This window comes from Pecten maximus, chromosome 10 (assembly GCF_902652985.1).
Source record: "Pecten maximus chromosome 10, xPecMax1.1, whole genome shotgun sequence".
NCBI classification, from domain to species: Eukaryota; Metazoa; Mollusca; class Bivalvia; order Pectinida; family Pectinidae; genus Pecten; species Pecten maximus.
Window position 1 is genome coordinate 19,898,031 of NC_047024.1, and position 17,051 is coordinate 19,915,081.

The 17,051-nt window shown below is 33.2% G+C and overlaps 1 protein-coding gene across 1 annotated transcript; it reads left to right on the forward strand.

Moving 5' to 3' along the window:
• Positions 1-6,818: 6,818 nt before the first annotated feature.
• On the forward strand, positions 6,819-17,051 carry LOC117335340 (serine/arginine-rich splicing factor 4-like). Its single transcript, XM_033895273.1, has 2 exons — positions 6,819-6,957; positions 15,587-17,051. Exons 1-2 carry the CDS (start codon positions 6,903-6,905, stop codon positions 16,717-16,719), a joined length of 1,188 nt encoding a protein of 395 aa, XP_033751164.1. The 5' UTR covers positions 6,819-6,902; the 3' UTR covers positions 16,720-17,051.

Genomic DNA, 17,051 nt, shown 5'->3' on the forward strand with positions numbered 1-17,051 from the left:
CGGATACTTTATTTTCGTGAACTTACCTTATTAGAGCTATTCGCGAATACCTTCGCGAACGCTGATCTAGAAATGACTTTAAACTCGCTAATGATGAGCTACTAGATTCCTGGAATCTGCAGGACTCCTATAACGGTAGCCGATAGCTTGGTCGCCATTAAAAAAAAATTATTTTTACACAAAAAGTCGCTAAGGAGTTGAATTAATGATTGACTCCCCATGAATTAGCTATAATCTTTATTTTTTTACTTTATTGTTATCATATACTAAATACTATTGTTTGCCCCGAGAGAAGCGTGCGACGGGTCTTACTATGAGAGGAAACCGAAGTACCAGAGACATAAACCTGGCAGTTTACCATCATACCTTTTCATAACCGAACGAGGAATCGAGTCCCAATCGCCAAAGGGAAAGGCGATTGTGTTATCAATGCGACACCTTACCATTGGAAGGTTTTGGATATAACATTGAATGCCCTTACAGCATTCAGTCATCCTTTTTTATATTTACAGAATACAATATTTCTTTGACTGTCATTAATATGTTACTACTGGAACAATGTAAATTATTATGATTTTCCCCACCGTATCATAGCTCTAAACACCTCCCTATAAAAACACACTCAATGAAAAGAAAATACAAATTATGCAAAACAGTTGATAAGTTTTACTGTAGACAAGGAAACATTCAATGAGACCATGTTTTACTTGTCACAAGCAATTTATGCATTTACGTTCGATCAACATAATTAAATGTCGAATTCATTAAAATGTTAATAAAGATTGCATTACATGACGTAAGTTAATCTTATTTAACGAAAAGTTCGAATAGCTCGTTCATTGTATATTTTCAATTTTACTTCAACAAGAAAGTATTTAAAACTAAACTAAAAAAAAACAAAGAAAAAAAACAAAGAAAAAAAACAAAGAAAAAAACAAAGAAATAAACAAAACAACACTATATACTTGTGATAAATAAGAAAATCATTTATTAAGTAAAAACCACAATATTAACCGCAACAAACCATAACAATGACGAAAATCTAAACCACATCTACATTAAATGTAATCGACAGAGACAGTTACCCCTCAGTATCACAGTAAGCCGTGCGATAAGCGTGGTTATTCCATTTTCCATTTTATGATTTTGTCATTTCTAGCTAATAACATTCCTGTTTTTACAGTGTTAATATATTGCATTTGATTCGATATTCATTACCGTTTCAGAGACCAATACCCACTTTAATTCTGGTGAAAAGAAAAGTCATCAGTCTCTCAATTGGAAGCAATTTCCTTGTGTGATGTGAATACATCCCTGCTGATTCCATTATCAATACACTAGTTCTTTCTGATATGACACTCACTCCTCTTTCGTTCATGATTTTACCCTCTTATTAAAACCAGTGTTATTCAAGGTCATTCAGGACGAAAAAATCGCCCGGAACATTTGCCTGTATGAATAGACTACTTGAGGGTCACATTGTTGCCTGCATAAGAATGTGCTCAGATTACCACAAGCAATCTTAACACTAGAAACAGATGTCGATACAGCGAAGACAATACATAAAACATACAGCCGCTAGAAAAATATTCAAATTACTGCGAAACATATGCGTTAAAGTAGAGAATTCTTCAGCTTGTGAACCCTATCGTAAAGTGATGTTTAAAATAGATAACGCTATCCGGGCTGATTGCGTCACAATCGATTTACATGTATATGCACTGGTCAATCCTACGTTCCGCTGTAGTAAAATACTTATCAATTGTTTACCTCTATAGTTTCCTTGTCAAACAATTCGGTATATCGAGAAATAAAGAGAAAATATGCCCCTTTAGTTATCAAAAAATACTTATCTCCCTTGGGATGTCTGGTTGGAGACAAGTTTAAGGTTAAATGTCCGATCGGAAAATCGAACTCCATCGCATAGGTAAAAGGCATGTATGTTACCACTGCGCAACCTGACACCTGACCACCCATGTCATGGAATGATATGCAAATGATATTAGTAGTTGTCTTGACAAAAAGGCGTTAACTACCTTTGTAATCGACAGAAATGATATTTCGTCTGTTATTTTTTAAATGATACATGTTATATAAATATACCATAGTTTGTTTAATCAGATGGAAACCAAAGATGTCAAATATACTGTTATGATAGAAAACACCGATTTTAAAAATAGCAATGACGATTGGTACGTGGTTAAAGGCACCCTGTTGTCTACAAATATTATGAAAAAATATGAAAGCATTCAACAAGTCACCATACAACACCTCTCCATTACATTCAAGGTACAATGTTTTCGTGTCAACAGGTATTTTACAGGCATTGATGGCACAAAAATTCTTAATTAATATATTATGTAATCGGGAAAAAACATCCGCCATTGCAACAATAAGCAGAGAAAACGGTCCGGCCATTAACGAAAGAGAATTCAATATCTTAGGGCGTAGCCTTTAGTATTTTGTTTCTCGTGTTCATGAAGGAACCCATTTAATAATAAAAATAAAAATTCTTAAGAATTCTGTTGAGTACAAATGTAAATAAAAAATGACTGCATAGATTCGTAGACCCGATATAACAAGAACGGATTTCACAGTTTCACGTTGACAGTGCATTTTAAAATTTGAAATTAAGAAAAAATAAACAGTTTCAGATTTAGAAAAGCTTTGAGATAATCCCTTTGTATTCGCTATTGCCTCAAGACAACCATGGCTACTTTTATGCGTTGTATCTCTGTAGTATTTCATGGATACCTCAGTGAATATTCCGACGGTAAACATTCTATAAGATAACTCTTTTACCTCTGATTTTTCATGACCGAACTGACATAACGATGTTCAACTGTTTAAGTGTTTAAGTGTATGTTTAAGTGGATAATGAGTTGTGCTAATATCTGGAAGTGCTATGTACATGCTATTTGGTATCATAGAGAATACTAGAGTATTATGAGTTGACATTGAGTGTTAGTAATACATACATTTTATCTCATCGCAATAAAGATGTCAAATATTTCTCACATAATCGAAGGCGCTTTCGGAGATTATTATCTAACCACTATCATCTTGCTGGTGTCGTGGTTTTATTTAAGGGGTAGCTATTTCCGGTGTGCAGAGGGCTTCAGGTGTAAGTGGGAAACAAGTACAAGCGAACGAGTTAGACCTGGCGAAGGCGAACGACAAGTTTTAGGGGGAAAGCTGAAACTCGATATATTAGGCAGGTGACAAATAATGCTTATGTCTACACCATAGGGTATCTTATTTCGCAAACATGGTGGAGTTTTATATTACATGGTGTCTAATTTCTCATAATTATACTCTGTCGGGCTATTCAAATGACCATGTTCTATGTCCTACACGAATAAAGTTATATAGAAACATAGTCTCCTTTTCTATCTAAGACCATGGTTATATAGGAAGGTAAAAAGGTACTTAAATATCTATTTTTAAAGAATGCATATTTAACTTTATGGATGTTGTTACACTTATAAAATTATGGGGTACTCTATCTTCCGTTCATCAAAATTGGTTATATTTCAACTCTGAAATTACTTCTTCAAGGACAAGTGCTGATCAGATTGAGCAGCTATCAAATGAGTATCATGCAGGGATATCAAGGATCGATCAAATAAAGTTCAGGTGATGTTATAATATCACATACCTGTCAAAGACCTGTCATTAATAATTGGAACCAAATATGGAGAACTTACCGTACGTAGAAATTTGCTGCAAAGATTATATAGAAAGGAAGATGAATGAATGACAGAAAGAGGACGATTAAGAGAAAAAATATGATCATTATTTAAGGTTCAAATTTTTTCATGAATCTGTGTATGTGTGTTTTTCAAAAGCAGTGTCAACTTTGATAGGACTGATATATGGTATGTTTCAGAAGCAGTGTCACTGTTGATAAGACTAATATCGGTCATGAATCGGATAAAATTCAGAGACAAAGAAATAAACAATTTCCTGTTGTACCAATGCATGAGTCTGTGTAATGAATAGTGCATAGTGAATTATTAATGCCTGTCTGGTATATAAGAATATATAACAAAACTATAACAAAAAGTTTATTACAATGTTACATATCTATCATTATAAATACACAGACATACTTAAACATATTCCGTAAATAACAGCCAATTATCGCGACTTCTTATACATTAATATAGATATAAAGTCTATAAAACATCTAACTCTGATCAGTCAGTTAATTAGGAGCACGACGCATAATCATTGTGACATTTTAATTAAGACAAACGTGTATTTGGATATATTTCCGGATCCAAACAGAAAAACATCAAATGATTGGTAATATTTTAATGCCACGGGGATTATGAACTAACACATTTTCATTTCAACATTAAAGATTTATAGATACATGGAATATTTTTTCCACAATCTATTTTCCAGGATCTAATAGTCATACTCCCAACAAGTAAATTACTGATTTTCTGGGTTTTATCATATCCCATGACGGTTTGAATTATTTTTAGTTTAGTCTCAAACTTCAAACCCAAACTCTAAATAATGTAACGGTACCGGTTAAGCCAAATCATGTAAGCTTCCCATATCTTTTCCCACACCCTAAAATCTAGCTTCAGAACTCACATTTTCAGAAAAGGATTTTGCCATATAAATTTCCTAATGTTGATCAAATGCCACTGGCGAAAAAACGCTCAAACCATTTGGTGCGGGATCAAAGTGGCATTGAGAAGGAAAAAATGAGGGTTGTACACATCAAAACGCTCCTCAAAAAACAGTAGACCTACTCCGCTAGCTAACATGTGATAATATGCTCGAGTACTTACGCTTGATTGGAAACCTCTTATCTTAAATGCCCTTTATAATTACGAATTTATCCTCGAGTTTACCACCTTTTAGAAATATTTTATAAAGCTCTTCATGGTCGTTAAATGATTGAAAAGGGAATAACTTTTTCATTCCCATGTGTATTCATGTACGTTTATGTTAATTGTTAACATCACATACATTTGTTTTGTGAATACGTATCTGACATCAACATCTGCTTGAAAAACGATATGCATTTCATCAAGTCTGTTAGTCTTATATTGCTTATAATATGCTCTAGCACGTGAAGAGAAATGACATCTGTTGACATTTGTTAAACTAATCCAAAAACCGATCTACAATTACGAGTTATAATACGCCGTGTGATACATGAGACACCGCTGAACTTTGACCCCCTTCTCCCCTGTAGATTTTTACACGGCATATAATACCCCCATCTCTGTCTTCAATGTCTTCTGCGTCAAAAACCTGTTTACCCTCAGGAATGCTATTGACCTGTGCCCGGATAGCATGGACTGTTGGCGGCTTATATGTTCTCTGTATGTGCCCTCGAACAGCCAAGGTCACCGGCGATGTCCCCGTATAGTGGAGCCGCCAATGGGTCACTTTAATGTAACGCCTCACTGCGCATAGATATATTTGTTTTTGTTGCCTCGGCCAGGAGACAGTTTTCATAACCTTCATCATTTAGAGGACACAGTCTATGCTAATAATTAGAGATATTCTGAATATAGCACTAGAAAAAGATTATACAACTAAAATTAATGCACTCAGAAAAAGGAAAGATGAACTAATGGTCAACAACAAGGGAAGTAACTTAATATAACTTTCGCCAACTGGGCCTCAGGTTGAACAACACCAATTCAGCATGCGCCCTCTGATAACGGCACTATATAGAATATTACCATGAATGTTATTATGGCGCATCCGAATTTTGCAGGGAAATATATTTTGCTTGTGAATCCGACATGCATGTCAGTACATATGTACCTCAGTCATTGTGAGATTTTGTTTTACGTATTTATTGTTGCCATAGCCATATCAATATCAATCGTATCTTGTATTCAAAGAACAAAGAACAAAAGCTGTTTTTGGCATTGTCAAACAAGATGTTTTAATTGTACAGCAAGATAATCGTTTAAAAAAAAAAAATGTTTTGGCATTGTCACCAAAATAATCTATTTTTTCTTTTTTTTCTTTTTGGAATGTATTTTTGTAAAGAAAGACACACGCATTCTTCAAAGGCTTGTAAGACGAGTTTTTTTACTTTGTTATCTCGTTTATATGTAGAAAGACTTGCACAACATGAATCATTTATGTATATTTAATTATTGGAGAAAAGCGAGATACACATTTTGTTTAAATATTCAGATAAGAATGGTTGTTAAAGTTTTGGTATATGTTAAAATAACAATTTTTAAATAAGGATCGTCAGTGTCTATTTTTTACCACACAGCTTTGACATTGAACTGCTTTCAGTAAAAAAATCTGGCTTTACGCAATCTAAAATAAAATATAGCTTTCTTTACAATAGAATCTACTGATATTTCTTTTTAGCTGTTACGTCAGTCTGAACCACAATGTTGCAATTACTTAATGAGATTCATTTTATGACACGGTGAGGTAAATATTTTGCGCAAAGATACGCACAAATGACATCATATATGTACTGATATGAAACAGCATTGTATTATATATACAATCATAAAACATCTATTTTATGATTAACCTAAAGTCTAAATACAAACGAACTAAGTACGTAACGCCAATGACTAGACGAGATGTGAGACCTAATCATTCATAATCGTTAATGAACGAGATGTCAATCAGATGTAAATTTTCTTAGTAAAAACAAACTAATATCCTACATTTAAGGCGTCTATCCTTCTTCAAATACAATTATGCATAATTTGTCTTGATCAGTTCTCATTTCATGAATAATTTTATATGATTTAACCCTCCACATATAAGATCATGTGTATATAAAGGACGGTAATGGTTTGTCTGGATTAGTTAACGCCGTATGACGTTGGGGTTGTAGGCGTTCTTTCGTCGGGAATCAAGTGAAATACGGAATACTTCTTTTGATCACCATGGCCTTTCAAACGCAATGTTGTATATTGTTCTTGATCTCCATAACAATTACAGGTAAGTTTTACGTGGTAATTACCTATATAATAAATAGTAAACAATTTTTTTTTTAGATTTTCAGGTGAGTCTCCATGAAATAATTACTAACAATGTAAAATATGAATTATTATTGTTGATTATTTTTAAGTAAAGGTGAGTCTCTTAAATAATTACTAAGAGGTTAAACAAGGAACTATTATTGTTGAATGCTATGTAATTACAGGTGAGGTTCTTTGAAATAGTTACCGACAATGTTAACGATGAACAATTATGGTTGATTATTTCATAATTACAGGCGAGTCTCCATGAAATAATTACTAACAATATAAACAATTGTTGTTGATTATTTTATGATTACATGCGAGTCGATATGAAGTTATTGTTACAAGCAATAAACTGTATTTGTTTATCATTGTAACAATTGCAGATAACTGCATGAAATAACGTTATAAATAACCAACTGTTGTTATTTTCGTGTATTGTCATTTGACATAACACACAATGCAATGATTACACATGATGATAAACAAAGTTTATAGTATACTTCGCATTCCATTCCTAAAACGAGGTTGTAACATCGGTTCATTAGGAATATATTTGTTTGGAAAATAGAACATGAAAAAATCACAGCATGCCTCACATATTGTAGAGATCAAACTTGGGAAGTAAAGCATTGCATTTGAAGGGGAAAAGTGTAGACAAATACAACACAATGAAAGGTGGCGATGCCATTCATTATATTTATGTTTTGTAATTAATGTCATTGAATAAGTCATACCATAGTGTAATATTAAGAAACAAATAATATATTGTTATTGGTGGCACTCTATGTAAACGATCAATGTGGTACGGATTCGGATATATTATATGTTTGACTGCAATTTCGTTTTTTATTTAAGCATTGATGTCATTTTTTTTTAGTTTCATCGGGGTACGAAACAAATTTTGTTTGCAAACTGTATGAATCCGCGTTGCGGATTCTTACAGAAGTTTGCAAACAAAATTTGTTTCATACCCCGATGAAACTAAAAAATAATTGACATCAACGCTTATAATTAATTTTTGAAAATGATTTTCTAATTTAAAACATGTTTTATGTACAATTTTACTGGTTTTAAATGGGATTCTTTTTCTCAAATCAATACGCAACGTCAATTGTCGTATTGTGACGTCACATTTTTCGCGCCATTCTCGGAATTTCTTTCATAGATGAATTAAAAGAATTTTTCGACCAATCACATTTGAGTATTTACCATGAAAACAAAGAAAAATTTATTATAAAGTCATACAGAATCTGTAAATTTGTTTCATCAGATTATAAACTTTCTTAACCGTAATACTAGATCGGTTTTGTAAAGTGGACTATGATTATATGTAACTTCAATTTCTCTTTTTTATAAAGTCATACTGATTCTTAAGTTTGTTTAATTAGATGTTTTCTGAGCAATATATTATACTTTCTTTCTCGTAAAACTTGCCCGGTTTTGTAAACCGGACCAGCATTATATGTGACTGCAATTTCATTTTTTTTATAAAGTCATACTGAACATGTCAAAACATTTTATTATATGTTTCTTTAGCAATATATACACTTATAATGTTTTGCAAATTACTAAAATGCCTAAGCAAGTTACATTGTTGTAACATAGGCTGACAAACCTGTTTGATAATAATAATGGTTTGTTTTGTCCGACACTTTTTTAAATGCAATTTGCTTCTGCAGGAATAATTAACATAATTGATGTGATTCACTTCAAGGTGTAATGTATTGTATCAGATAGCTATCAATTTGACAATAAATCATATTTTGACTGTTTGCATCATTTTATCGTTTCCCGAGCAGCAGTCTAGGACTTTTAAAAATAATACATCTATAATAAAGCAAAGCAAATATATAACAATCGTCAGGTGAGATAGAATGATTAATGACGATAAAGACACATTTCATTATGGTTCTCAAATCAAAGAAAAACATTGGTTTTCACACGCTATCAGTCTTAAGTTGACATGTCATGCTCAACAGATGCAACACGTTTTGTGCCACGGCTCCGGGATAAGGTTGACGCCTTATTTATCTTATTTAACATTTATCTTCAACAATACCATATTGAAAGCCACTGTAACATATGTGATATTATTACGACGGTTCAATATCAAATGAATAGGTACATTATGATATTGATCACTTGGCATCGATATGTCGCCCTGCGTGGCTTTTAATAGAGGTTTAAATCAGTGTATAAGAAGACAAAAATATCGATACTGAACTAGATTTCAAATAAGGTGTGTACAGTTTATTCAGCCGAATACCCATCGAATCAATCTATAACTGTGAAAAATAGCAGCTAGTCGAATGAAATACCGTTTCCTCGTTCCTGTTAATGACAAAATCATCTTAGGTTAAAAACCGCTTAGGTTGGTCTACTTTCTGCTAAAAGAAGCCGGCTTTTTCATCCATAATTAGATAGGGCGTTAGATTTTAAAAGGTTAGGTAAACTGTACAATGAAGATGGCTATATTGGAACACAAGCATAACTTGAGAAATCACTCATCCTTTCACACACGGAAAGGAACATTTTAATCAAATCCAACACAAACTACTTGAAGATCAAATAGCGAAAGTAGGTAAAATCTTCACAGAGTTCGAGTTTTATTCATATCGGTGGCATACTTATAGGGAGAAACTGTGTTCCTTTCATGGCTGACGTATTTTTATTTTCTTCTTGGGCTGCATTATGACCGTTTCTTCAAATTCAAGTTTGATTATATTACGTATTAGCTAGGAAAGGTTGTAAGTTATCCTTATTTCAGTCCTGTTCTGAAAACATTTCCGAAAAGGCTGGCATAGCGTGTCCTAAAAGGTGATATAACAAAAGAGCAGATATGATGAATTTTCCTTTTTACAAATGAAATCTTGCTGATTTTTTACTATTTTGTCAATAGACTATCATGAAAATCGTCTATTCCTGAGACCTTTTTTTCTTTCTTTTCACAATGGCAGGTTCAATTACGTTATTTGGGGCGTAATGGGAAACTGATATATTCCTTTATAAAGAAAGTCGCTATTTATCGAGGTATCACTTTGAATTTTTTGTTGATTTGTTACTTCTTTTTGTTTGTTTTTATGTTTGTTTTTTCCCCTCTAATTTCATTGTTTATGTGTTCAATTTTTATCTTTGGTCACAATTTAATGCATGGTGCGCTTAAGTCATGAATCAGACTATCAGTTTTATTTATCCATTTTCTTTAAATAAGTGACTTTTTTTCTTCCATGTTTTGGTTTGTTTTTGGTTTGTTTTTGTTTAACGTCCTATTAACAGCCAGGGTCATTTAAGGACGTGCCAGGTTTTGGAGGTGGAGGAAAGCCGGAGTACCGGAGAAAAACTACCGGCCTACGGTCAGTACCTGGCAACTGCCCCACGTAGGTTTCGAACTCGCAACCCAGTGGTGGAGGGCTAGTGTTAAAGTGTCGGTACACCTTAACCACTCGGCCACCGCGGCCCCTTTTCTTCCATGTATGGATCGTTACATTTTCAGGCCACAAATAGCAACATTATATTTATTTTTGATATTACACTTATACAATATGTATCATTATAAATAAGAGGTTTATATCAGATGTAGAAATAGCATGACAGTATCACGAGTAGTATTTCAATGAATATGAATACATGTTGTTTGAAAGTAAAACGACTCGCAGTATATCGGAGAATCATGCCAGTTTCTGTAAATATTATATCATAATATTTTAGTTACATGAGAGAATGTAAAGCTTGTTTAACAGTCTATATGATTTGTATGACAGGGCAGTTTATATGGTTTTTATGACAGAACAGGATATATGATTTGTATTACAGGACAGTATATGATTTGCATGACAGGACAGTATATATGATTTGTATGACAGGACAGTATATATGATTTGTATGACAGGACAGTTTATATGATTTGTATGACAGGACAGTAGATATGGTTTTTATGAAAGGACAGGATATATGATTTGTATTACAGGACAGTATATATCATTTGTATGACAGGACAGTATATGATTTGTATGACAGGACAGTATATATGATTTGTATGACAGGACAGTATATGATTTGTATGACAGGACAGTATATATGATGTGTATGACAGGACAGTATATATGATTTGTATGACAGGACAGTATATATGATTTGTATGACAGGAAAGTATATATGATTTGTATGACAGGACAGTAGATATGGTTTGTATGACAGGACAGTATATGATTTGTATGACAGGACAGTATATGATTTGTATGACAGGACAGTAAATTATTTGTATGACAGGACAGTATATATTATTTGCATGACAGGACAGTATATATGATTTGTATGACAGGACAGTATATATAATTTGTATGACAGAACAGTATATGATTTGTATGACAGGACAGTATATGATTTGTATGACAGGACAGTATATATGATTTGTATGACAGGACAGTATATGATTTGTATGACAGGACAGTATAATGTTTGTATGACAGGACAGTATATATGATTTGTATGACAGGACAGTATATTATTTGTATGACAGGACAGTATGTTATTTGTATGACAGGACAGTATATATTATTTGTATTACAGGACAGTATATGATTTGTATGACAGGACAGTATATATGATTTGTATGACAGGACAGTATATATGATTTGTATGACAGGACAGTATATGATTTGTATTACAGGACAGTATATATGATTTGTATGACAGGACAGTATATATGATTTGTATGACAGGACAGTATATATGATTTGTAAGACAGGACATTATATGATTTGTATGACAGGACAGTATATACGATTTGTATGACAGGACAGTATATATGATTTGTATGGCAGAACAATATATGATTTGTATGACAGGACAGTTTATATGATTTGTATGACAGGACAGTTTATATTATTTGTATGACAGGACAGTTTATATGATTTGTATGACAGGACAGTTTATATGATTGTATGACAGGACAGTTTATATGATTTGTATGACAGGACAGTATATATGATTTGTATTACAGGACAGTAGATATGATTTGTATGACAGGACAGTATAATGTTTGTATGACAGGACAGTATAATGTTTGTATGACAGGATAGTTTATATTATTTGTATAACAGGACAGTGTATGATTTGTATGACAGGACAGTATAATGTTTGTATGACAGGACAGTATATATGATTTTTATGACAGGACAGTATAATGTTTGTATGACAGGACAGTTTATATGATTTGTATGACAGGACAGTATAATGTTTGTATGACAGGACAGTTTATATGATTTGTATGACAGGACAGTATAATGTTTGTATGACAGGACAGTTTATATGATTTGTATGACAGGACAGTATAATGTTTGTATGACAGGACAGTATATATGATTTGTATTACAGGAGAGTATTTATTATTTGTAAGACAGGACAGTATATGATATTATGACAGGACAGAATATATGATTTGTATGAAAGTATACGTGAATTACATGACAGTGAATATCGTATGTATGACAACACTATTGATGGTGGATGTGACAATATATATTCTTTCTATGATAGAACATATTACTTTTATGATAACATATGACGGCGTTAAAATCGTATACGAGAATGGCATTGTATCTTTTTATCTTAAAGGTAACAAAACACGTCTACATAATTGAAAAACAGCACAACGCAGTTAAAATCTTAAACCTGGTCATTCGGCTGACAGGGGCGCCATTTCTCTTATGTAGATGATGGATACAGGTCACCGGGACCTTTGTAGTATCTGTGTAAAATGAACTCCTACATTTTTATGTTGGAGAGATCATATCTTATATACAGTGATTCATACAAAAAGATACGTTTTGTACTGATAGTGTTACTGCCCTGCTCTAAATCACTACATCTTTCCCCTTGATCGCTTGATTGGTCAAGTAGTAGATGGGACAAGTCCTCCTCAGTGTCATCGTGAGAAAAACATAGTAGCAATTACTCCATCAGTATGCAGGTTTAACTTGTCGTTATGCAAATTAACAAAATATATAGATTTGTCTTGTATTTTTTTCAGACAGAAACTAACCCAACCTAGCATTTGTCTTTGTAGTAAAATAATTATATAACGACAACTTGTCAATAACTTAGATGTCACAACAATAAACATCAATATACGTATATGGGATTTAATTATATTAATAAATGCCATCTGTTTGCTGATATAAAACATAATATATACATACTTTATGTGAAATATGATTATATGTCAATGACAGTCATTGAAAGACTTGGTGTTGAAGTACTCCGTTAAAAGTTAACCAAAACAGGCAGATTATGAAAATATAAAAACGCCCTGGTATGACATATGGTTTTATGGTGGCGCAGTGAGTCACGAAAATATCATGCATGTAAAAGGTGTTTTCTTCGTTAAGTATAGTTATATTAAGAGAATGACTTGCAAAATATGCATAAAAGGTATATTGTTAACAATAAAAACATGGAAATTGGAATTGCTTTATTTTAAATCAAAAATGGTATGCTTAATTAAACTTTATAATAATGTATATTTATATATTTATTTTTTTTTAACAAATTTTTTATTCAATTTTAATTTTATCAACAACACATTTCAAATACAATACATGTCCATTCAAACTTACAAGCATACATCATATTCATTTAGATATAATGTGATATATATTCATACATGTAGCCATTCTATATGTCTTTACTCACTCACTCACACACATAAAGACACCAAATCAAACTTACACATTACAAACATATGGGTTTTTTCTTTTTCTTTTGCAGCCTCAGACTAATTGTTGCATTACACAGATGGTAAATAGTATATACAATATACACATAAAAGTATAGATATGAACTTTAAATTGACAGCACAAAACTGTTTCATTAAATAAAACCACATCATAGAGATATTAAAAGCATTAAAATCATATGTTAAGCCAGTTTTCAAGATTATTTTGTAACTCAACGTTGTTTCGGTATGCCTTATGCTTAACTATCATCAGCTTATGAGCTTTCAGTTCAAACAGTATATGGTTTTTTAAACTTATTAAATTGTATATATCATTTTATGACGCCGCAGTCTATCAACACATTATTTGAACTCTTTTTTAGCGTTCATAATTATCATGATTAGTTTTGTATGTCAATTGAGTAAAGTGAGCACAAATCTGCTTCTTAACATTTGATATTCGCTTGTAGTCATGTGTATACAACTATACATATGTAAATATATTACGTCAGAGACGAGATTTGACAATCTCAGATTTAATATCAATTAGTAGGTTTTCGTTTTTGATCTTTTATTCAGTTATTCGTGTCCATGTCAAACGCTCTAAAACCCTCGTGTCATAACAGATTATGGACATAACCTCACATGTCTAGAAATACGTTACAATTGAACTAATAACCCGGTTGTTTTCCTCTGATCCCCTAGCATAATTAAATCATTTTCATTACTCATGCTTGTCATAACTGCTAATCTGCGTTTTCGTTTTTGGTTAGCAGAAATGCAATAACGCGTCGGTTATCTCCAAACGTATTCAGCATGATTTTTGTCTGATTCATTATACAAAGCATTATTTATCCAAAACAGCTGTGATGATGAATATACGTGGTTTATTGTTTAATTAACATAGTGATGATTATATATTATAATGTATGGCCAGCATAAAATTTTAATAAAAAGTTTCCCCTAGTGATCTATTTTAATTTTTTAATTGATTGAAAAATGATTTTTAATTTTACGCCATAGCTAGTTATGTGACTAGTATTTTTGCTCCATTTGAAGTGCAGGATATATGTTAGTGCTGGGTTGAACTGTGTTTTGATTTGATATGTTATGACATAACTGCTGTGTGAATAAATTAGATAATTCAGAGACATCTTTTTCATAAATATGTACATCATAACGCATCTCAGTATTTAAAAAAAAATATTTGTCGATAATTCTTATCATCATTTATAGTTAAGACAATAGTCATTATCATTAAATCACCAGTTCTCTTTGATTTGACAGATAAGAGAGATTTTAAGTTGATTTATCACACTTGATAGCTAATAGCGCCTTTGTAACGAGAGTGGCCTTAACCACTGCTACAACAGCTGTCCCCACCATCAATCGTACCATTAAGTATACTTGAAAACTAACTCGATTGGCGTAGTGTTCGCTGTGGCAATCACGACTGATATTTATTCCTGACAATCTATTTCTTTAGCAATAAATATAAATAAATTAAGGATATCTTTGCTTAGAACCCTACATCCAAGTGTCTTTCCTGTACTGTCAGGGCACATTTACAGCCGAGAAGCGCAGTGGTAATATACCCCTTTCACCTATTCGAGACCGGGGTTCGATTCCCTGATCGGAGTGAAAAGATATGGGATCTCCTGCCCGACCACTGGATACTCCGGTTTCTCCTAGAGCCATTGCTCGTTTTACTTTAAGCTAACAACATAACTTAATTGTTCCACAAATATTGTCGGGAGGTTATATTGTTTCTGTTTTAGATGGAAACAAATTGTGAAGAACAATATAAAGAGTAAGATACAACATCTCTATGAAAACATTTCCTGATGAAATTGAACTTTTGCTAATAAGACATTATTTCTGTTTACAGCAGGCGTCCCCGCCCCACGTCAAAATGGCGATACAGCGATATCCCCCGGCTGTTCCCCCTGTAGAACTCCTAAGCACCTCCCAGATGAATGTATATACAGGGTCTTGACACGTAACCCAAGCACAGGAACAATCTGCCCCTACTGCATCAACTTGTGTCGATCCACAATGAGAAGTACAGCCAGCTCTATCATCCCTGGGGCAGTCAGTACCAGTAAAAACGCATTAACAAAAGAACCTGTTAAATCTAAATCTGTTGATTCGACCAAATCTAAAACTCGTAAATCTAAAACGAAACCAAAAACTACCAAAAAATCAAAATCAAAAAGTAAATCCAAACGAAAATCTTCAAGAAGGAGGAAGAGCAATAAAAGTTCAGGAAGGTCGAAATCCAAAGCAGCATCTGGAAAGGTCGCAACTAACATGCAGGCACATGTTATGAAAGACAATATTGTAAACACTAAATCGATGGAACCTGGAAAGGTCGCAACTAACATGCAGGCACATGTTATAAAAGACAATATTGCAAACAAAGCTATGGAACCGAGTTTAATCAACAATTCGCCTTCAGTTCAACTTTCTTACGGTGAATCTCCGCCAGAAAAGGTAGCTCCTTTGGTGCCATCGTCCAATGCCGAAATGTCACCTGATGGAATAGCACAATGGAAGACTCCGAAAGAAAATTCGCGTGGATCCAGGATGCAGTCTATGACACAGCAAACCAGTGTCATGGATCCGTATGCAAATGAGGCACTGCTTCAACCAGATACCATAGGCAGATCTTATTTGTCAGACACAAAATATAGGTCAAATAAAAGATATGGCGGTCGAGCTCGTCCAATGACCAGACAGGGTTATTACACAACCAATCAAAGACAAGTGTACCACGATCCTAGGCCGGGGGCATGGAATGATGGTCATTATGGTAACAATGGATACGATTACAGACAGGATGGTGACGGAAGTGACGACAGAAGCAACGATAGTAACGACGATTATTATCACACTGGCCCTTTAGTACCTCAAAGGTCACGTGGTGATGATAGCAGCAGTGATGACAACAATGACAGTTTTAGCAGTGATAGTGGAGAATCCGGCGGAGGAGGAAGCTCTGAAAACAGATCTGACAGATAATGACATTGGTAGTAAGACATAATTGAATTGTTAAAAAGTTGTATATACACCTGTTATAGTAGTTGTACACATTCATAATGTTTCCTAGAGAATTGTGTTTTGTAAAAAAAAATTAATCTATGTTGATTAAATGTAGTAGTGGCAAAATGTCATCGTAAACGTTGGTTAGCGGGTAAATTAGTAGTACTAACGTACAGATACAGTGCAATATCATTCTGTTTTTTATGGAATTGTTTATTATGCAAAAACTCATCAACGTCTGCATATGGTTTCATCGCCACCTCACAAATGGCATCAGCATAAGTATTTGAAAATACAAATTGTAGACAATA